This window comes from Diadema antillarum, unplaced genomic scaffold, assembly GCF_040938485.1.
Source record: "Diadema antillarum isolate AM-2024a unplaced genomic scaffold, OU_Dant_1.0 seq00001270_RagTag, whole genome shotgun sequence".
Classification (NCBI taxonomy): Eukaryota; Metazoa; Echinodermata; class Echinoidea; order Diadematoida; family Diadematidae; genus Diadema; species Diadema antillarum.
The window spans coordinates 256248-277367 of record NW_027272052.1 but is presented as its reverse complement, the minus strand read 5'-3'; the positions used below and the strand labels follow the sequence as shown (position 1 = coordinate 277367).

Sequence of the window (21120 nt, the reverse complement as noted above, 5' to 3'; positions counted from 1 at the left end):
AAAAGAACAGTTTGAATGGTCATCCAATGCTCATCATGTGGACATTATCTCGTGATGATGATAATCCAGAACAAATTACATAATGGGTTCTTGCGACGATAATCCCAACAACGTGTATGAGAAAAGCATGGCGGTAAACAACAATCCAACGAAAGAACTTGTTTTAGTTTTTTTCTCTCCTCCATTCACCCAGTAAAAGATGAAAGCATTTTCAGTGAGGTCGTGATTTGAATTAAAAGAATATGAACAAAAAAAATATATACTCATTAGAAATATCGCCACACACCTGATGTCCCAAATTAACAACACTAATGGTGTGGTTTTTTTTTTTTTTGAGGAAATAAAGCCGATCTTCTGTCTAATTTCCTTCAGTTACTACCACGATGATGAACAGCTTCCATATCATACTCTTAACATTGTTTTTGGTTGGTCTGTTTTGTTTTCAACAATAATCGCAGCGGTGGGCGAAAAAATGACGGTTTAGACCTACAACAAGCCAACGAAATATATATATATATATATATATATATATATATATATATATATATATATATATATATATGAGATTAAAACCTAAAATGGCATTAAAACGCTTTATCCTGGCGAGGAAAGCGCATGTTTTTGAAACAAGACACCAAACAGGTTAGTCATCGCATTCTTCATCAGCGACCAGGATGCGATGTGATGCTAGATTAAAAATCCGTTTCTGAAGCAGAACATACACACAAGGGTATGATTGTGAATATAAATATATATATATATATATATATATGTGTGTGTGTGTGTGTGTGTGTGTGTGTGTGTGTGTCAATATATATCTGACTTTCGTTTTCAGTTTTCACGCTGTATTTTGGGAACGTATTATTTGCGATCGTTGCCATCAGTGACATGGCATAGAAGTACCAACCCTCATTTTTTTTTTGTGCATCAACATGCCTACTATTGAAAGCGGAAGAGTACCCTCTGATTTGTTTTATCAAATTATCTGTAGGCCCTAATAACATTGGATGTCTATACATGCGTAATGCGTCGAGCTGACACGATTCTTATGACCTCTTATAAATCCACTGATACGGGGTGCATGCACATAAACATGCATGCATATTATGTATGATATACCTGTAAGAGAGAATGTTTGCCTGATTCATTGAATTGCCCCCTTGTACTGCTTTCAATTATTTCTGCATGAAGGTCTGTAGAATAGGCTCTTGTAGCCGGCAAGGTCTACAGAAATAATTCTGTTTTTGTCCCTTCCCTTTAATATAGCTGCTTTCAGAATACACTCTTCATAGCATGGGCGGTGAGTGCTCAACCTCCTCCTAAAAGAAAATTTAACTTTCACATTTCTTTTACCGACATTCTTTGAAAGACATTTGAAGACATGCAGCCTTTGGTAGGAGTAAATTATAAAGGTCACAGAACCATTATTACCATGCCGCTCTATACGAATGCCCCTGCATTGGGATGATTTTCCTATTAGCGTAAAATCGTACGAACCATAATTCTACCATTTTTATCAAACCCTGACATGATTGGCTGTATTATAGATTCGAGATCTTAGAATCACAAAAACTTCCTCTGAATAGTATGCAAAATCACGAAAGTGAATGAGAAAATCACATTCATCTAAAGATTCTTCCAAAATGACACTTGCCATATCAAATCATAGAGATCGGTGTTATTGTTGATTCTCGACACCTGGGCCCTGTCTTATAAAACTTGTGATAGAAATCAATCAATCACAAATCTCTTGAAAGCTGCAATCAATCGCAACCTGTGATTGGAATTTCAATCATAACTTTTTTGTAAGATGGATTTGCATTCAATCGTAAAGTTGTGATTGATTTGAATCAATAAGAAGGTGCCCTGGCCCAATCCTTCGCTAAGCAAGTTTGCTGTGAACTGTAGTGTTTAGATGGCGCTGTTTCGCCCTTTGTCAGAATTTTTCGGCTGCAGTGGTGGGACCGGAAGCGTCACGTCAGTTGTCTTTGTTGTCAGAAAAATCGGAAATTGCTCTCTGCTGATATTCTCACGCTAAATTTGAAGACTCTTCGTCTTTAAGAAGTGACGGTAAGCTATTCGTACACTTTCATTCATGTGATCAGATCCATCTTCCATTCAATTTTTAACCCTTTTTGAACCAGCGATATGCAAGTTTCACGTGTAGTCCCATGTACTGTATTTCATGTTTTGCAATATTGACTTTGTGTTGCATTCCCACGGCGTTGGATTGCCATTCATTGCATTGTTTACCCCACCTGTGAAATTAATTTAGACTCTACTACTACCGTAACCCCAACCCTAACCCTAACCCTAACCATAACCATAACCAAAAACCCTAACCCAACGTTTTTCCCATAGGTTTAACACGCGCCATGCCCCAATCTGTGCCGTCTTAAAAAAAAAAAAAAGCTACCGGTACTAGTCTATACGTCTTCAGGTTGTATATGGCGATTTGCGCAAGGGCAAGGCTTCCCCTGAATGTATTGTCTCGATCCGGATCCTGGGAGATGTTTGCCACTGAAGTGAAGAAAAGCGTTTGTAAACTTACTCAACAAATGAATTATAAATTTACTAAATTTGATTAAAATTTAGATAGTTATTTCCAAATCCATCAATGTTTGGTAAATTTATTCTAAGTTAATAAGGTAAATGTCTTAACTACTCTATAGATTTTCCTGGTTTTGGAAGACTTGAAAAAGCTCCAAGTTGACTTTCAAAAAGATGGCGATAATTTTCGTGAGGGTTGTTTAAAAAATGGGGCGAGGCATTTTTTTTTTTTTTTTTTTTGGGGGGGGGGGGGGTATTTCTAAAAACAACAACAAAGAATAGAATGTTTTCTTTCCTCTTGTGGGCCCTTCCTTCTCTCTCTCTCCCTCCCTCTCTCTCTCTCTTTCCCTTTCTCCTTCTTTCTGTCTCTCCTTTTGAAGGTCGCCATCTCCAGTGAAATTCCGGCAATGTAGCTGTAAAGACAAACATGACATTATACTTTAATAGTAGATAAGGAAACATTTTGATGAAACATACTGTCGGGTCCGGGTCTCGAACTCACTATCAATCATGAGTATCTGAGCCCAGTGCGCTTATCATGATCGTGCTGCATGATGAGTAGCAAGGCAGAGGTAATTCATATTGAAATATAAATATACAATACATCAACTGTACTATCTATGCTCGTCATAGATGGCTCTATTTACATGGATACTTTCCTCCGAGTCGTCTGCCCTGTAATGCTTTGCAACATAAGTGCAGCCTCGGCAAATGAAGTTTCACCCCAGAACAGACTGACCTCAGACTTCTTCTAGTTTTTACTGTTTTTTCAGGCAGTTGAAGCAGTATGTGCATTTGAATACTATAATAGAAGTTTTATAGGTGTATAAAAGTCTATATCACAGGGAATTGCATAACCAAGGGGTCTGCGTCACCCTAGGACACCAGGGTCCACGTCACCCTAGGTGTAGGATGCCAGGGTCCGCGTCACCTGAGGACACTGGGGTCCATGTCGCCCTAGGACACCGGGGTCAACGTTACCCTAACTAACCCTGTCCCTAACCGTAGGACACCGGGTCTGCATATCCCTAGGACTGCAGGATCAACGTTACCCCAACACTAACCCTGACCCTAACCCTATACCCTAACCCTAATCGTGAGCTGTAATGTTAACATAACCATCAAAATAAAATTTTTCCATCCTGACTTTGGACCTGTACATGTATCTTGACTACAATTTGTACTGGCATTCTTCGTGTTCATTTCCATTTTGGTCATGCCCGCATTGTCTACTAATTGTGGCTAGTTAAATAAGGGCAAGTTACCTTCAACCGAGCGACGGACGTGCGAACGTGTACACACAGCAAAGTGCGGTGTCCATCCATCGCATCAGTCTTTGAACTGTACATTTCGCTATCAATTAGTATATCTAGTAACATCAGAATTCATCTTTTTTACAACTACACCAGGAGCTTAGTTCAGAACGAAATGATGTGGCATTATCACTCAAACGTTACGGCAAACAATTCGCTGTAAAGTACGCACAGAAATTAGGATTAATCGCTAGCAGCGTAATGTTAGTTCCACGTACGTGAAATAAAGTTGGTGAGTAAATGTTCTCTATTATCACATTTTTATAGGTTTTTATTAATTTCTGCCACTATTTCTACCTATAGACATAGATATAAATTTATATCATGAGATATATTTTCTTCTTTTTTTTTATTTTAGCAGGGGGTACATACGGAAGTCTAGCCCTGGTGTGGCTTATTTGCCACTTGTCTTATTTTGAAATTGCACATTGGAAACAGTACATCAACTGTCACTATTCAACCTGCTGAACAATACTGAGCAAAAAACATGATGCTCTTTCTTCTGATACCTTTACAAAGTCTTACCGCACTTTTGAAGGCTGAAACGGAATGCCAAAGAACTCATTATATTTTACTTTTAAAATGCCAGTTATAGCCAACGGCCTTACTTTGTACATCAACTAGAATCAGAGGAGCATAGGACTTTTCCCATTTTGACATGTGTATTGATCACCAAGGCACCCAGGGGACACATATTTCAATAAGTAGAGTGCAGATGTGCCACTCCAACTGTTAAACTTTGATTCTACAAAGGGTTTTCAAATCTGGGCAAGCAAAACGTTTTGAAGCCACCCGTTTTTCATTCCCCTCTCCCCTCTTCAAACTCATGAAGTCAACCATACATTCAATTACAGAAGCTCAAAGATAATGACTCTTCAGTGATGCTGTGCACTTTAACTTCATTTCAGCAACTTTCATTTAAATACTTAATCGAAGAAATACCAATTGATGCAATGCAACACAAACACTTGATCATACCAAGTTTGTTACTCTAATGTGTTTAAAGCATGTGAATCAGTGTGTGCTGTTTATTCAAATGATTGTGTGAATATTAAGCCCTTGATTTACATGGGAATTTCTATATCATTTTCTCATCCCTTTGGACTTCCTTTTTTGGCAAGTATAATTCATGTTTGGGCAAGTGTTCTACAAAAATGTGAAAATCTACTTGCCCGACTGGGCAAATGGTAAAGAAAAAAAAATTATGTAGCACCCTGCTGAGGGGTATAACCAGAGTGAAATAAAACCACAGACTCAGTGCCTGCAGCCACACATCAGACATACTGAGTGAGTCATCCTTCACCTCACCTCATCTTGTGATAACACACTACAACAAATTCAGCACGTCCCAAAGTCTGTTGACACTGAAGTAGAGCTACGGTGCAACAAGAAAAAAAAAGAAGAAACATCTGCAAATTATATCTCATAGTAGAAGACAACTTTCTATGCATCAGTGTCGATGGTATGAGAATGAGTCATTGACATATTCACATACACACAACATCACCCTCTCCCTGCCATTAGTGCCAAGTCTAAAAGTCCCTCCCATCAGTAAACATTGTACCGTATACTCCTCCATTAAATTGAACTGTAAAAGTGGAAATTATTTCATTGTAACTTTAATCTCATAGCTAGCTAGAACCTTGGAAACATGTACCGGTATATAATTTTGTAGTGCAAATCTGAATGGGTGTAGATAATACTTGTAGTGCTACAATGTATTTCATAAAACAATGTTCAAAATATTGTATAAAAATGACAAAAAAAGGGGTAGATATATCATTGCTCATCTTTCATTTTTCTCTGATAAGAATCTTACCATAAACCCTTCTTTTATGGTGATAGGGTAAGAACTGATTGGAGAGATGATACCATGTTTTAGCAATTTTCAGAGCTTTGTCAATTCGAGTATCATGGATTCAAGATATTCTAAGGTGAGATTATTACAGGCAAGGGGTTTTCATCTATGGTGGCATAATAGTATCACATGCATAGAATTCTTTATCTACAAATTTGTAGGACATGTCTGTGGAACTGATTTTAGAGTGATGGCTTGAATAAAACATTAAAGGAAAGAATACCAATGAGGGGCTAACAAAATGCCTGTCATGGGAAGATTGTGCAGCACAATTGAGAAGTCAAGACATTTTCCAATGTATAGATACGCTGTGCCAAGCAAACACAAAAGGTGGTTGAAAAGTGCCCCCCCCCCCCATCTTTCATTTATCAACCGCTTCCTGGAGCTGTGTCATGCACGGCTCGCTGGCGTCTTTTGAAATTTAAAAAAGAAAAAAGATGGTTTTGTGCTCTCCTCATTGAATTGAAGGGAATGTAAATCTTGCCAACCAGCAATCTCTGGCCTGGTGCAATATACCAGGTACTATGTGTGACTCTAGGAAGCCTTGTATTGATATGTAAAGTTTGGGGGATAATCACTCATCAACTGTGCAGAGAGTCCAATGTGATTTGTTCTTGTGGGTTTTGTTTTCCCTACATTTGTCTCTTCTTGATAATTCTGTAGAAAGTCTCAAAGATGGTGAGATAGGAAAGAAGTTAACTATACAAACCAGTTACTGAGCTATACTTAGAACAAAACAAAGCGAAACAAATCAAGAGCAGATGTGTTCTGCTTATCTTTTGCCTGTAAATACAGACAGTAATGTTGACAATTATGAGAGATACAATGTATTTTCTGCAGCTTCAGCAGTGATGCTACTATTTCAGACAGTATCTCTACAGGTGTTCTTCCCAAGCCGACACTAAAATATTTCATGCCCTTTAGGCTTTATTATAGATGGTAGGTATCATCTGCTAAGCATTGTTGGTGATGCATAGCAAAAACAAGTATATACTCTCTATGACTGCATAGGTGACTCATTGGAGGTGACTCATTGGAGTAAAAATAAAAATGGAATTCAGGTCTAAACTGACTGTAATAAGAATAGTGAATCCAAACAACCAAAGCAGTGAAAGCTGTACAACAGAACTAGAAGAAACAAAGGTTGTGGAGTTAAGATGTCTGATATAAACCCTGAGAATGGAGAAAGTGGCCTCAGTCACATTGGAATTCAAAAAAATGTTGTTTAGGTTCAAATTTGATACATTGTAATCGGTGTGAAAGGAAAAAAACACTGTAAATTGACTTTACCCATTGAAGACAAGTCCGGAGTGTACCTGGGCAGGTGTCCAAAGGAAATGAATGCTTTAACAATATTTGCTGATCCCCAGTGGGTTTACATTTTACATTGAAATTAACTCAAATTGTGTTCAAAATTGCTGCTGCAGTGGAACTTCATTTTTTAAAGAAAAGCCCTTCAAAGAATAGTAGCATTAAATATAATTCAAACCATTTGCCTGACATTTAAAACCAATGCAAAACTCACAAACCCTTGCTGTAGATCTCCTACTCTGGAATATCAGTCACATGGATATCACTTTGTGGGAGCACAATAATTGTAAGTGTGCCAACAATAACTGTGAGTTGTTGAGCTTTCAATGCAATAATTGCTGTCTGATAAACAGATGAACTATCATTAGATTCTCTCACATTTTGAAGAAATGTGAAGCCACATCCAAAAATTTTCAATCAAGTTTTCTGTTTGAACTTACAGTATTACCCTTCATTTGGTACAATACTAACAACATCAAAAGGCCCATTTACAGTGGTGGGCCACCCCGGGGCTCACCTACATTGTGGTACCCTACCCTGCATTTTTGTGCATTTATGCTGCTTTGATGAGCCGCACCTTATTCTTATTTCTTTCTTTTCCTTTCTTTTGGGGGGGGGGGGGGAGGGAGGGTGTGTTGGCACTTTAAATACATGTCAACATTTTTTTCTTTTTTAGATGTGATCACTATGTACAACACAGCTGATTGGGTTAAAGTGAAAACATACTAGGTAGTTCTCGTATTAGGGTTTGAGAACCCGTCTGGCACCATTTCATATGTGCTTGCAATATATCGAAAGAGTCTACCACTTGAGGAACTTACCTGGCTAATGCGATTTGCTGGGATGATGGGTTGTTTTGGAGTATTTTTAGATCGAAAGTGTAGTTGCTATACCAACTTTTATTCCAGAAGGATCCAGACTAACTTGGTCTCAGGGAAAACTCTATCCTATTTCAGACAATTTACATGCAGTTCGAGATCGCCATATTCTATACATAGGTGCCCGTAGGCACACATTAATTTTGCATGCATGCCAAAGAAGTTCTTTGATGCATGCATTATATCAACTCGGCTCATAACGCCAAGCGCTCCCATAGTACAACACTGTACAATCCAAAGGGACAACTTGGCTCCGCCGTCAAGTTGTCCCCAAGTCCGAGTTAGCATGACCTCGATCGGATAAGTTCTTAGATTGCAACCCTGTTAACCCTTTTTGGCTAATATTTTGCGTTTCCATCATTATTCAACGAATATCTTATTATTACAGTGTTATTCCACACATTTCTTAGGCAAACATATACATTTGGGGAGCATTTGACAATTTTTGCAGGCGTACTGTTTTGTATTTGGATCCAGTTTGCATTGACGTTTTAAAAAAGTGGCCTTGGGCCAGCCCAAGACTTCCTAGAGGTGGTATCAGATTGGCCCAACATTCACTTTCATTTTTCACTGCCATGCAAATTTCCTTGAAGGGAAAATCCACTTAGGTACACCTGATATTAATTAATGACTGTCAGTATGCCTTCCTGGAGTGTGATTTATAAAACAGATGACTCCTCTAACTTGATGTTAGTCATGTGATTGGTATCACACTAGGCTGAATACAGATAACACCTGAGTTAACTAGCAACATTCGAATGGACAATAAAGGCAATGATCTACTTCTCAAGACCCTTTGGTGACTTGAAGAAAATATTTATCTTTCCTATAACCTCAAGGATGAAGATAAACACTACCACTGAAGGGCAACTGCAATTTGTTGAGTGTCGGAGTCTTTAAAGGGACTGTATGGTTCTGGTTGAGGTGAGGATTTAGTTTGTAATGTTTTTGCACGATATTCTATTATTCAGAAACCACCCTATGAGATGTCAAAGAGCATACAATTCCAAGGGAATAAAAAGTTTATTTGATAAAAATCGGTTTTGAAATGACTGAGATATCCAAAAACAAAGAAAAAACGAAAGAGATCCTAATAAAAGTGTGTGACCTGTTGCCTTTCATTTTTATCGCTGTTTTGATATCTCTGCCATTTGAAAACCAATTTTTCATCAAATAAACATTGAATTCCTTTAAGAATATATGCTCTTTTATATTTCATAAGAGGTTTCTCATTATCTCACTTAGGAATGTTGTAAACCTGAATCTTCCCCTCAACCAGTACTGTACAATCCCTTTAAGGGATTGTTATTTTGTCCTCGAAAAGAAAATGATGATGATAGGGGAGAGATATTCAGACCTCACAGACTAGCATTTAATGTCCCCTATTGTGATGCAAAAAGTTTTGAACAAAACTGACTTTGTGGCAGCACTTCATGCAGTTCAAGTCCAGTGCACACTTGATCTGTGCCTTGGTAATTCAATTCATGGAGATTTGCTGGGGGGGGGGGGGGGGGGGGGGGGACAAACAAACAAAACAATATTAACGAAGAAAGCCGAGATAAGCCATTGTTTGAGTTAAACGTGCAATCCTTGCACAAGCTGGAAGTAGACGACGGCCAATGGCACGTGAGCTCCAACCGAAGGCTGTGGGCAAAGGGCAAGTTCCTCAGCTTCCTCAAGCTTCCTTCAGTGTGTGTGTTTGTGTGTGTGTGTGTGTGTGTGTGTGTGTGTGTGTGTGTTAGAAAGAGAGTCAAGGCAAAGGGCAAGCCATCAGTGTTCTATCACATGGTCATGTCTACTCTGACGTACCCCTACCACCAACCCCCCCACCCCACCTCTTTTTCCTGGGGAGCTACACGTGATCCCGGGATCACGTTTTGTCTTGAGCACTGACGTGAATTAGGCTTAGCTCAAGCCTGTCCCGTGCTTTCTTCATTGTATTTGGATGTCCCTCACCCAAGGCAAATATGTGAGCTACAAAACGTACTTAGCTTCTGCAATTTGTTAACAGCTTGACCTTGAGGGTTATCGGTAGAATGTTACAGGAAATCTTCCAGAGTACTGAAGTACTATAAAATTGTATGACTTTCATACTCGTCCAATTTCAGTGAACTCCTCGTCCCTGTACAACAATGTAACTTCCTCAGTGAGAGTAATTCTCCACATATTTCAAGATGTCCAAAAATATTTGTGTAACTTATTGGAAGTGACTAATGCTACTTGACCCCTGAAATACAAAATTTGTTAGCAAGCCATTGGATGGATTGAATCTCAGGTGTTGACCCCCCCCCCCCCCCCCCCCGAAAAAAAAAGAAGATGTTATTCACTGTCTTTATGGTTTAGCCACCCGGTATGTCATTCCAGTTGAGACAGGTAATACAGAGTGAGGTCAAAACCCTCTTACTCTATTTCAACTATGAGTATGAAAATGAGTGCTCTGATCAATTGTCACAATTACCACCACTGCCACATAAAAAGAAGTGATGGTCACATTTGTGGCTTTCTGCTACAATGTCGTTCATGTGAATATCTTCGAGTGCTACTTTGGAAGTTAGTATGGCAAGGGTTTGCTTTCCCTAAGCTTCTGATTATTTGCAAATCAGTAGCAATGGTCGCATTATTCACCTTTTCAGACAATATGGCATAGCATCCATGTGCAGAGTCTACGGGGACAGTATTTCTGTGGTGTCGTCTCTGTAGAATATTCAACAAGACATCACATCTGGCTCAGCTTTTACCTGAGAGGACCCAACATGGGGCCATGCGTATTGTCGCATTGGCATCAGCTAGCGCTGACCTTTGGGACCGTCTAGGTCATGGGTGCAAAACTTCTTCAGCTGATGAGTTCTCAGCACGTGATTTGCACTCGCAGTGTACGTGGAGCTGGAATCCATAGTGCTGACATTGATCCCTTATGTTGCAATGTACTTTACTGTAATCTGATTAAAGGGGTGGATGACAGCGAAGCAGTTTGCAATACCATTATCATCGTTCATTTTTCCGTAGTGTCAATATCTTGTGTGTCTGATAGTTTATTATACAGTGCTCAGAGAATCTTTTGTCTCATTTAATGCCCTTCTGCTTGTCAATCATGAATCAGATTCTTTTAGAATCAGAAAGACCAAAACAGGTAACCAAGTCGATGGTATCAACATGCATATAACATATGCCCTTTTGCCTCCTGAAGGATCATATTGTGTGCTTGAGACTCCCTCCAAATTACCTTCTACAACTAGTCTACATAAAACCTGCAGTATCAACCTGCAACCTTCTGACCCAGTTCTAAATCCATTATTACATGATATGTTTCGGAACAGAAAAGTGATAACTGTGCAAACATTATGTACATGCAAAGTCTCATTCATTGAATGTCTTTCTGGTCCTTGGTGCACTATTATAAGAATCAGGATGTCATTTATGAGACATTATGGACATATTGGAATGGAAATGATGAGAAATCAAATATTTGTTGTGCGTTATCTTAATTGCATGTATATCAAGGTGTGCTACTCATAAAGGAATATCTTGATCAATGACTCTGTAATTGTTTCAGGAAATACATGTATATATGGAAAAGTTACGTACCTGGGAGTATGCGCGTCAGCTTCGCACCGTATGCTAATATTTACATCTATTGATATGCTACTGATGTCATACTTGGAGTGCAAGTCCCTTGTAAAATAGCAATGTGCCTTGATGATAAGTTTATTTAGGAGGCACAGGTGGCATCAAAGGTACAGCTCAGCACAGTTTTTATAAAATGAGAGACAAGGTGTAAAGCATGCTAATGACAATGAGAATGGCTGTAGGCTATCCAAGAGAGTACACATATGCTGAGACCTCACTGTAAGATCTCCAATTATTCACATTCATGAAATTCTTTCGTTGAGATGTTTTCATTGCAACTGATTGACAGATTGCCCTACATCAATGTAAATAAGCACAGAATTTATCAGTGTTTTAGTAGTAGCCATGATGCTCGAGTATATTGTGCGCCCATGTTTTTTTATATCATGTGAGCAGGGCCCCTCGGTAGAACAGTCAACCAACTGAAAGGGCTACCCTGCTAAAATGATATTGAAATAAATAGATAAATAGATTTAAATTAGATTAGATTCATCTAACATTCCTCCATCACCTGACACACAAATCCTAACTAATTTGGATTTTTTTTTTAAAACAAATTTTGAAAGTACCTACTGGGTTTTTGCGGTGTTTAAATTTTCACGCATTTTGAGCAACCAGAAACTAGCACAAAAAAAAAAAAAAAAATTATAGCATGCAAATACGTTGCTTGCCATATGTTCAAGTAGTTGATGTTTTGATTCTGTAGAATTAAAAACAAGCGAAACTCATTTTACCCGGCGGAACCAAAAAATTACTTGTGCAAAGATATCCACTTTTACAGTAAGAAAATGTATCCTTAAAATCAAAACTGTGCGGAGGTGAAGTGATTGAGCAATGATACTTTGTAGCTCTTCCACATTGGCAAGTTACAGAAGCTGAATCTGTGAAAGGTAGGGCCTATAATGTTTTTGACTCATTTGTATCATCTACCAAACTAATGAGGGAGTTGTGAGGCAGTAACATTATCTCATCCGAGTGACATATGATCATAACCAAATGGGTTGTATCATGCTGCTTCATGAGAGTATTATAAACCTATGAACTATATGGCATGATTTGTAGTGCAACAACATTGGTTCTGTACAGTATGTTTCATTTCACTGTTAAATTCAAGGCAATGAAATGGAGCCTCTCTTTAAAATCACTTGCACCAGTGGATCATATTGTGTTGCATGGCCGAGTTCAGTGCTTGACCTGACTAACATTATCAGAGAGAGAACACGTGAAGGGAAGCGGGGAACAGTCATGAAATGTGGATGATGGCTACTGGCCGCATCACTGGCAAAGTTCAGTGCAGGCAGGCTCCCTTGGCCTACATTACATTACTGCCTTGTGTGAGGAGCCACTCGCTGAGGTGAATCACCTTGTTTACTGTGTGTGGGAATGGCTAAACTCTTCCTGTTTTGGTGACCTCATTCACATTTTGGGAAAAGCCGTGAATAACTGCCAGGAATGTAGGCCTAATGCTTGTGCAGGTGAACTTCTACAGTCTTCACAGGTCACTAGCCTGATCTAGATGATTACCGATCTAGATGTTTGCTGGTCCTTAAACATAAAAACAGAGATAAATATACAAATGATCTGACAAAATTATAGCCAGCACAAAATATGAAACAGTGTAATGAGTGGTAAATGGTTTACAATTGATTCACAGCTATGCGAGGTGTGATTGTGGGAGCATGCAAAGCTGCGCATCAATGTATCTTGTCTTTCAAATGATGTGTTTATACTGCATGAGACAAAAAAAGAGTAATATGATACACTGGCTGCTGCATGCTGACAGAAAGAATCTGGGGGGAAAAATCTGGGTAAAAATTTGAAATGTTGAAATAATGTAGATTCTATACAAGTGAAGGAAATACCACATTGTTGTATCAGTCCCTTGGGCAGAAGCAGAAATAAGTCCCACACATTAACACACTAGACCACAGTAGTTACTAGTATTGTAATCAATCTATTTGGTTTCATAACACTATAAACTTATGCCAGCCATAACTGGGGGGATTCCAAATTACCAAGTAAGAAGAAAAGATGATTCCTTGAGTTATGACATGAGCAGTACATGAAGTAACCATTGTTAGACATACTGAAACCCACCCCAGTATGGATGAAATACTGTAGAGTGCAGAACTTTTGGCATATTTTGCTTTACATCTGGCTAGCACAAATTCTAAAACCTGCAAAAATATCTTTACAATTTTCTCGGCACTTTTTGAACGGGTTGACAATTGCGCACTGCAAATTCAAGAATCCACAAATATGTTTTTGAGCAGCTCAGCGCGAAAAATAAATCTCGCAAAAATATGGACGTTAACAGTAGACAATAACATTAAAAAACAGCGGCCAAATTGAGCAGTCCACAGATTCCCCTCCCAGCATCTGTCTCAAACATGATTAATCTCTCCAACATATTGTGATGTCCAGACAGTGTACAACTTCACACCGTTTGTTTCTAATGGAGTACTCATTCAGTTTGACATTAACATTGCATCAATTCTCGTGAGAGATGTGACCGTATGGTGGTTACCAGACACTAAAATGTGGTTACTTCAAAGAGAAAGAGAGAGAGAGAAAAAAAAAAAAATTGTGAGTTCGATGCACTTAAATTCCCATGAAGTTCAGAGAGGGTAAAATTCTATATCATGTAGGTTTGAGCTCTATTGTGAGATTTAAGTGTTTTCATCAGATAAGAATGCATCTTTTCTTTTTTTCTTTTTACATAACTGCAATGTAATTTTCAAAATGTTGGGAAACAGCTTGTGTCATTCCCGGTAATGGCCTTTTCCATGGCAACTTGATAAATATCTTGAAATTGTGCTATGAAAGATTTTTACCAGTTGTATCCCTCTTCACAAACGTATTTGTAAGATCGCAGAGCTCTGCTGATCTATATTTTCAACAAACATGTCGCGGAAAAGGAACCAGTAGGAATTGAACCTGTTATCTACTGCTTTCTGGGCAGTGACACTACCACCAGGCTATCCCTGGTTGCCAGCAGTGGCATGATGAACTTGGAACAAATCCCCGAGCTCTGAAATTCTGACATTGTTGTTGAATAGTCCATAAAGCAGTGTACGACAGTTTTGAATCTCACTGGGTCCTTTTTCCAACATGTTTGTTAAAAACATAGATTAGCAGTTGTGATCTTTACAAATACCTCTTTTTTCACTTGGAAAGGGTATTTATATCTTTTTTAAATGAAAAATATGATTTTTCTGAAATATTTGACAGATCCTGTTTAATGTAGCATGTAGCATGCTTTGTGTGTACCATTTTCCCATTTTTGAACAAAAACACATGACCTTATGACCTTTTGCCCACAGAATTATTGTTGTTTTTTAATTGTGCATCAATATCTTTTGTTTGTTTGTTTTTCTGAAGAGGTTGGCAGCTCTGTTATTGTCATCTCTCATTATATTTCCACTCTGTTTCTCATGTAGGTCCATTCTCTGGGACAGTAACATTGATTGGAAGGCTACAGCATCATGACTGAGTAATCCAGAGGGCGCTGTTTGGGAGAAAATCGCCGCCGGCGATGACATGTCATCGGTGCAGACCCAGCAGAAGCAGGCGCAGCGGTACTCTGGCCCGACAGCTGCCATCATGAGGGTGTTGCTACGGAAACGCATCATCTGCAGCCTCCTCCTGCTGTGCTGCCTGGGTGTCTTGGCGTGTGAGTTTTTAAAGGAGGACCGTGTGTCTTCAGGCATTCACAGATCATGATCGTGTTTAAAATTTTGCTGTGTAAGATGCAGGTAGCCTGTAAATGTTTATAGCTGCGCTGTGGTTTCATGGACATACTCTTGTATTCAATTCTCAAGTTTTCTATTTCAGTTCTCAACCGAGCACCAAATATGATGACATCTATATGTACACACACACACATACACACACACAGACATGCACACAATTTGTATGTCAGTACGTCTGACAGAATAAATGTGTTCTGTGGGAAATGGAGGAATCTACTGGAAAGGGTCCTCATATAAATAGATGTTAATTGTGGAAGTGGAATTTCTCATGTGTGTGTGTGTGTGTGTGACCACAGGTTTTGACTTAAATACCCTAAAGTCATCTTTATCTCATAGCATCCTGTGCAATAGAGATCTTTCACTTTACAATGTGTTTTGAAAAGGATTCCGTAGTATACCTTGACAATATCAACTGCAGTGAAATTTGTTAATATGTTTATGTGGAATATAACCAAAGTTTCTGTTCAAATTCTTTTGAGAAGTATGTGCTGCCATCATATGTCCTGTCTCTTATAAATATGTCCACTAAAGGTAAGTAGCTAGTAATTTGTTGAAAATATCAGATTTATGCAGACTTAATTATTGCATTCACTCTGCCAATCTAAGCATGATTTCTATATGATTTTCTCTGTCAGTGATTGTTAAAGGTCATATACCTTATGCAAATGTTGCACAATTTTGCATGGTTGAATAATGTCTCCCAACATCATGTGTGAAATCTTTCGGGAATACACCTCAGACTTTTAAACGAACAAAGATATTAAAAACTAACCACATGTCACTCGAGAATAATGGATCAATTTTTTGTTTTATTTATTTATTCATTTATTTTTATTTTTTTTTATTTATTTTACATTTTATTTTATTTATTTATTTATTTATTTATTTATTTTTTTTTGGGGGGGGGGTCTGAATAAATTTCCTGGAAATCTATAGTATTGTTTCCCCCTCCATCATAAAGAAGTTTGCACTTGTATTATTCTGAGGAAATGTCTGAATTACTTACCTGTATAATATACTAGCTTACAAAAGGAATCTAATTTTCAGGGCTGCAGAAAGACACACAAACTTTAAGATGTGAACAGGTCCACAGAATTGTTTTTTGAATTACATTTCTCCTGCTAACCAGGGCTGACCTACGAGCAGGGCAGAGCCGACCGAGACTCCGCTGAGACCAGACAGCGCCTCCCGAACGTCCCCCCAGAGGTCAACCCAAGAGGGCAGCACCACTCGGGCGAGGTCGTCGTCAAGCAAGAGGAATCCTGGGAGCCCCAAGATGGCTTAAGGCAAAGGCAGGGCCCCCAGGCCGGTGGAGACCCTGTTGCCACAAGGAAGAAAGGTATACCATTATTACCAAGGAAGGAGGTTATGCTTTCATCGATGTTGGCTTGTTTGCTTGTCTGTGTGCAAAATAACTCAAAAAGTTGTCAATCAATCTGAATGAAACTTGCAAAAAAGTCAATAATGTCACAAGGAAGAGGTGATTAAATTTTGGTAGAAATCTGGGAATTTTTGTGGATTTTTGAAGGATATTGTAATCTTTTGGCATAAAGTGTCAATGAACTTGGGATTTTAAGCTGCGCGTACTGGAGGTTTACATATGCGCACTAAAGCACATGCTCTGCTCGGTCGAGGTACTGTGCAGCTGGAAGCTGATGACATACTGAGTAAATTAGAGACTTCTATAATGGGACATTGCATGCATGCATGGGTGGAAATAAGCTGTTGGCTTGGCGGCGGTATGTGCTCACGGAGTGCTTCTCTAGTTTCTTGTGGCATTTAAAAATATCTCTGTAGAGTACTGAAGTATGACGTCGTAGCCATTCATCTCCATAGAGAGTGGTTCTAGACAACCTCATGGTACTCAAATATCTGTGAACCCAATGTTCGCTAACCATGCTCGTGTCTGGTTCCAACCCTTGGCCCGAAACCTCGTGCAAAGGTATTTTGTGTGGAACCAGCACTAAGCTCTGTCAAAAAGACTGTGACATCATCACTTTGGTCCTCTGTAGAGTAGCAGCAGTACACATAACTTACAAAGTGTCTGTTTGAGCATCCGCAAATATCATTTAGCTTTGTATGTGTGCATATGTTGTTTCTTATCTTTTCCTTAATATTTTTTTTTATGTTGTAACATTTCTCTTCACATTAAAAACCCAGGAAAGAAAACCTGTCATCGTCTTCACCAGATACTATTCCATTAAAATAAGATATATCTATTTATACAAGATTTTCAGAAAAAAAGATGAATTGTTGCAAGTATTCAGCAAGCATAAGTCCTTGGCTTGAATATTCAAATTAGATGACAATGTCACTTACAACAACCACAACAACAACAACAAGATTTATGCAGGATGTATATTAAAGGTCCAGTTTACCTTTGGGAGCAGTGCTTTAAAAAATGTTCAAGATATCGCATAAGATGCATATGTATAGGTCTGTTGTATCACAAAATATCCTACCATACAAAATTTTGCAATAAAGCCTAAAATATGAGGAGATATCAGTATTTTTCTCAATAAACCATAACTGTAGACGGTTTAGTCTGGAAGCATTCTTATCATAACTTTAGTTCACATTTTGTGTATCTAACAATACTTAACATCGATTGTATGGATTCAAATTTATACGGTGGTTGTTTCTATCCCTTACTCACATTTTAGAACTATTTTAAAGCACTAATGCTGGGTTTTTGTTTCGTCTGCTAATGGTAAATTATGGATGTTAACCCTTTTCCCCACAGCAGATTCCCAAGACCACAAAGAGCATGATCGCCAGGGCAATGGAGAGGGGAAGAAGAAGAAGAAGAAGCCGGTGAAGAAGAAAAAAGGGGAGGAGAGACGGAGGAAGATGGGGAAGGCCGGGGAGGAGCGGGGCGCGGGGGATCTGGGAATGACGCAGCAGGAGGCGGAGCGCTGGATCCAGGAGAAGATCAAGCAGGAATACTGCAATCCACCCGACAAGAGGATATCTGGGGAGGAAGGTAACGGAATATTCCAAAACATGACGGGCTAGAGCTTAGTTTCACAAAATCACAGAAGGTGTATGCAGAACCCAGTAGGCTCCTGTGGAGATAATGGTCCATTTGCCATAGCAATGCAGACAGAGGAAAAACCACAGATATGAAATCACCAAATTAGGCTGGTATCACTCCATGAAACGTTGTGCCAAAGATCTAGTGGAAGCCTGAATGACAATGCAATAAGTAAAAAAAATCTTGAAAAATGTGAAAGTGTAAGACTATCAAATGAAGGAAGAATGAGGAGCTCTAAACACAGGCCGCCACAAAGCGCTTGGCAAGGTAAACAGTGATTTTTTTTTTCTTTTTCTTTTTCTTCCACTTGAAAACTCAAGGAGAAAAGCCTCCCATCTTCCCACCAAGCTAGACTTGGTCCATTGACAAATCGGAGGGGGGAACCAATGTCTCGGGGGTGATCAGCATTTTATAGATATGAGCATGCACACAATATGTAATGTTTGAAGTACTGCCCTCACCAGTTTTGGTTTGGAGGAAAAATAGGAACACTCTGCTGTGTTTGATAGATCATTGCCCTGACCATCTCATTGACTTGGAGACAAATGTGAATGCAGGTTGTAACTGACAGCTCATTGGCTGAAGAGGTTGCCACATTCCATTCATAAAGGATAAAAAAGAGCACAGGAATGCAGAACACAAATCTGACACATATTCTGAGCACAGAATATCCTGTTTCATATTCTTTTTTTTTTAATTTTGGTTTTGTTAGATGACAGCCAATAACAAGTGTTTTCACGGTTTTAAATCCATTTTAATAAGAATCCTGCTTGAGTAGCTGTGAATCAAAGTAATGATATTTGTCAATCATATTCATCTTTATTGTTTGCCTTGTCAAAACAATGATATTGTGATTTTAACCACAGAAAAAACAAAGATTTTACTGACTATTAGTGATGTTCCCCAAAATGCGCAGTAGTTGCAAAGCAAAAGAAATGAGTAGTGAAGATGTGCATTAATGTGTTGAAACCATTAATTATATCATGTAGCATTTCATATGTTTCTCTTGCAGGAAAATTTAAACCAGGCTACGAATTAAAAGCAGTGTATGTCGTGGCTCGACACGGAGATCGCACACCCATGACCGAATTTGTAAACATTCCGAACAGCACGTGGCACCCCCAGTGGAACTGCGACCTCCGCGAGATGAGCAACACGATGTGGAAGTCGACGATGCTGCGGGACTTCATCCAGGTGATGGAGGAGGAGCTGGAGTCGCGGCGAGGCAACATGGCGGGCGTATCGCCAAACTTTAGAACGCTCCCCATTGGGCGGAGCGGGAGGTGCTCAAAGTCTCAGCTGACTCCTGTGGGCTGGCTGCAACACATGAGGCTGGGGAAGTTCTTGCGGGGCGCGTACGGACGGACATTGGTATCCCAGGTGGAGCTTCTCACCAACGTCAGCACCTTTCGCAGTACGGTCAACTCACGCACCCAGCAGAGCGCCCTCGCCTTCATGTTCGGCTTCCTCAAGACGATAGGGCTCCGCGACACGGCGAGGATCAAATCCGTGCCCAATGTCAATTTCTGCCCCCTGGACATGTGCGCCTGTCCCGCCCTGGAGCGTCTGGTGAAAGCGAAAGAGGCGCAGCACTCCAAGACCATGCGGGGTAACGCAGGCTTCATGCGGGCCATGCAAAGCATCGCAGAGACGCTCTACGGGTCATCAAAGACCGCTCTTCTGCCGGGCATAAATGCCGTTGCAGAGATTCTTGCCACGCTGGTGTGCCACGAAAAGCCGTATCCATGCGGTTCAGGTGGCTGTGTCACTTCCATCCAGCATGCTGCCTATGCTAAGCACATTGACGAGGTGCTGGTAGCACAATCCCAAGTGGTGGACGGCATGTATGAGAAGCTGGGACGGATGTTCAGCGAACCGTTTCTCACAGAAATGACCAAAGCCATGTACAGGGTCAGCCGGGGTCAGAGCAAGCCACTCTTCGTCTTTAATTCAGGCCACGACATCACAATACGCCCCCTTATGGACGCCCTGGGGCTCGCTGGCCCCGGCTGGCCCAGCTACGCCGGCCGCGTCGTCTTCGAGATGTGGGAGCAGCCGTCCTTCAAGGAGCACGTGGTCAGGGTTCTGGCCTACGGTCATGACCAGACTGAGCGTGTGCGGTTCTGCCGGGACAAGCTGGACGAAGACGGCCTCTGTCCACTGGACGCTCTGCTGAAGTTTGTTGAGACGGAGAACATGGAGCACTTCTATGCCTCCTCCTTCCAGGAGGCGTGCAGGCAACATCCGTCCACCAAGTAGCCTGTTGTCATGGTTTCCGTCTGCATCCCGGAGGAGGCCATCAGAGAGGGGACAACTAGATTGCAGAAATGCGCATTCCTACATTCCTACCGGAGTTTGCTTGTTAAACTAGTGCACAAATTGGTGTATGGCACATCACAATGAACATCTCAGATTTGGTCTGTGCTGCACGAACGTGTTAATCTTCTGATACCTTGTCAAGAAAGAGAGAGTGGAGGAGGAAAAGTCAAACATTTTAAATCTCTTAAGATGTGCAATGTCAGTGTTTCACATCAGACATGAAAGTTGTGTGTGATTGTTATCTATTTCTGGCGACTCTGCTCATACAATCAACCAAGCTGTGTGTGCAGGTAACTGGGAAATAAGTATATGTGGCTCTGTTTGTGTGTGTGTGTGTGTGTGTATGCTCATTTCTGTTTAAATGTCAAGTACAAGACTGCACATCACACACACACACACACATGCATGCATGCATCAACCTGTGAAAGCTTATTTGTGAGGACAGTTTTTGTCTGCTTGTTAGAGAGACTAAGTTATG

The 21120-nt window shown here is 40.0% G+C and overlaps 1 protein-coding gene across 1 annotated transcript; it reads left to right on the top strand.

The window, feature by feature from the left end:
• Positions 1 to 1966: 1966 nt before the first annotated feature.
• Positions 1967 to 20920, top strand: LOC139745490 (2-phosphoxylose phosphatase 1-like). Its single transcript, XM_071655882.1, has 5 exons — positions 1967 to 2070; positions 14978 to 15210; positions 16419 to 16628; positions 18036 to 18272; positions 19336 to 20920. The coding sequence occupies exons 2-5, from the start codon at positions 15078 to 15080 to the stop codon at positions 20580 to 20582; spliced, it is 1827 nt and encodes a 608-aa protein (XP_071511983.1). The 5' UTR covers positions 1967 to 2070; positions 14978 to 15077; the 3' UTR covers positions 20583 to 20920.
• Positions 20921 to 21120: the final 200 nt, after the last annotated feature.

What these genes read in the sequence shown, in the direction of transcription:
- LOC139745490 (XM_071655882.1), top strand. Translation starts at nt 15,078, where the DNA reads ATGTCATCGGTGCAGACCCAGCAGAAGCAGGCGCAGCGGTACTCTGGC. An exon ending in CTGCCTGGGTGTCTTGGCGT is followed by an intron (nt 15,211 to 16,418) that starts GTGAGTTTTTAA and finishes CCTGCTAACCAG; the next exon opens with GGCTGACCTACGAGCAGGGC. An exon ending in TGTTGCCACAAGGAAGAAAG is followed by an intron (nt 16,629 to 18,035) that starts GTATACCATTAT and finishes TCCCCACAGCAG; the next exon opens with ATTCCCAAGACCACAAAGAG.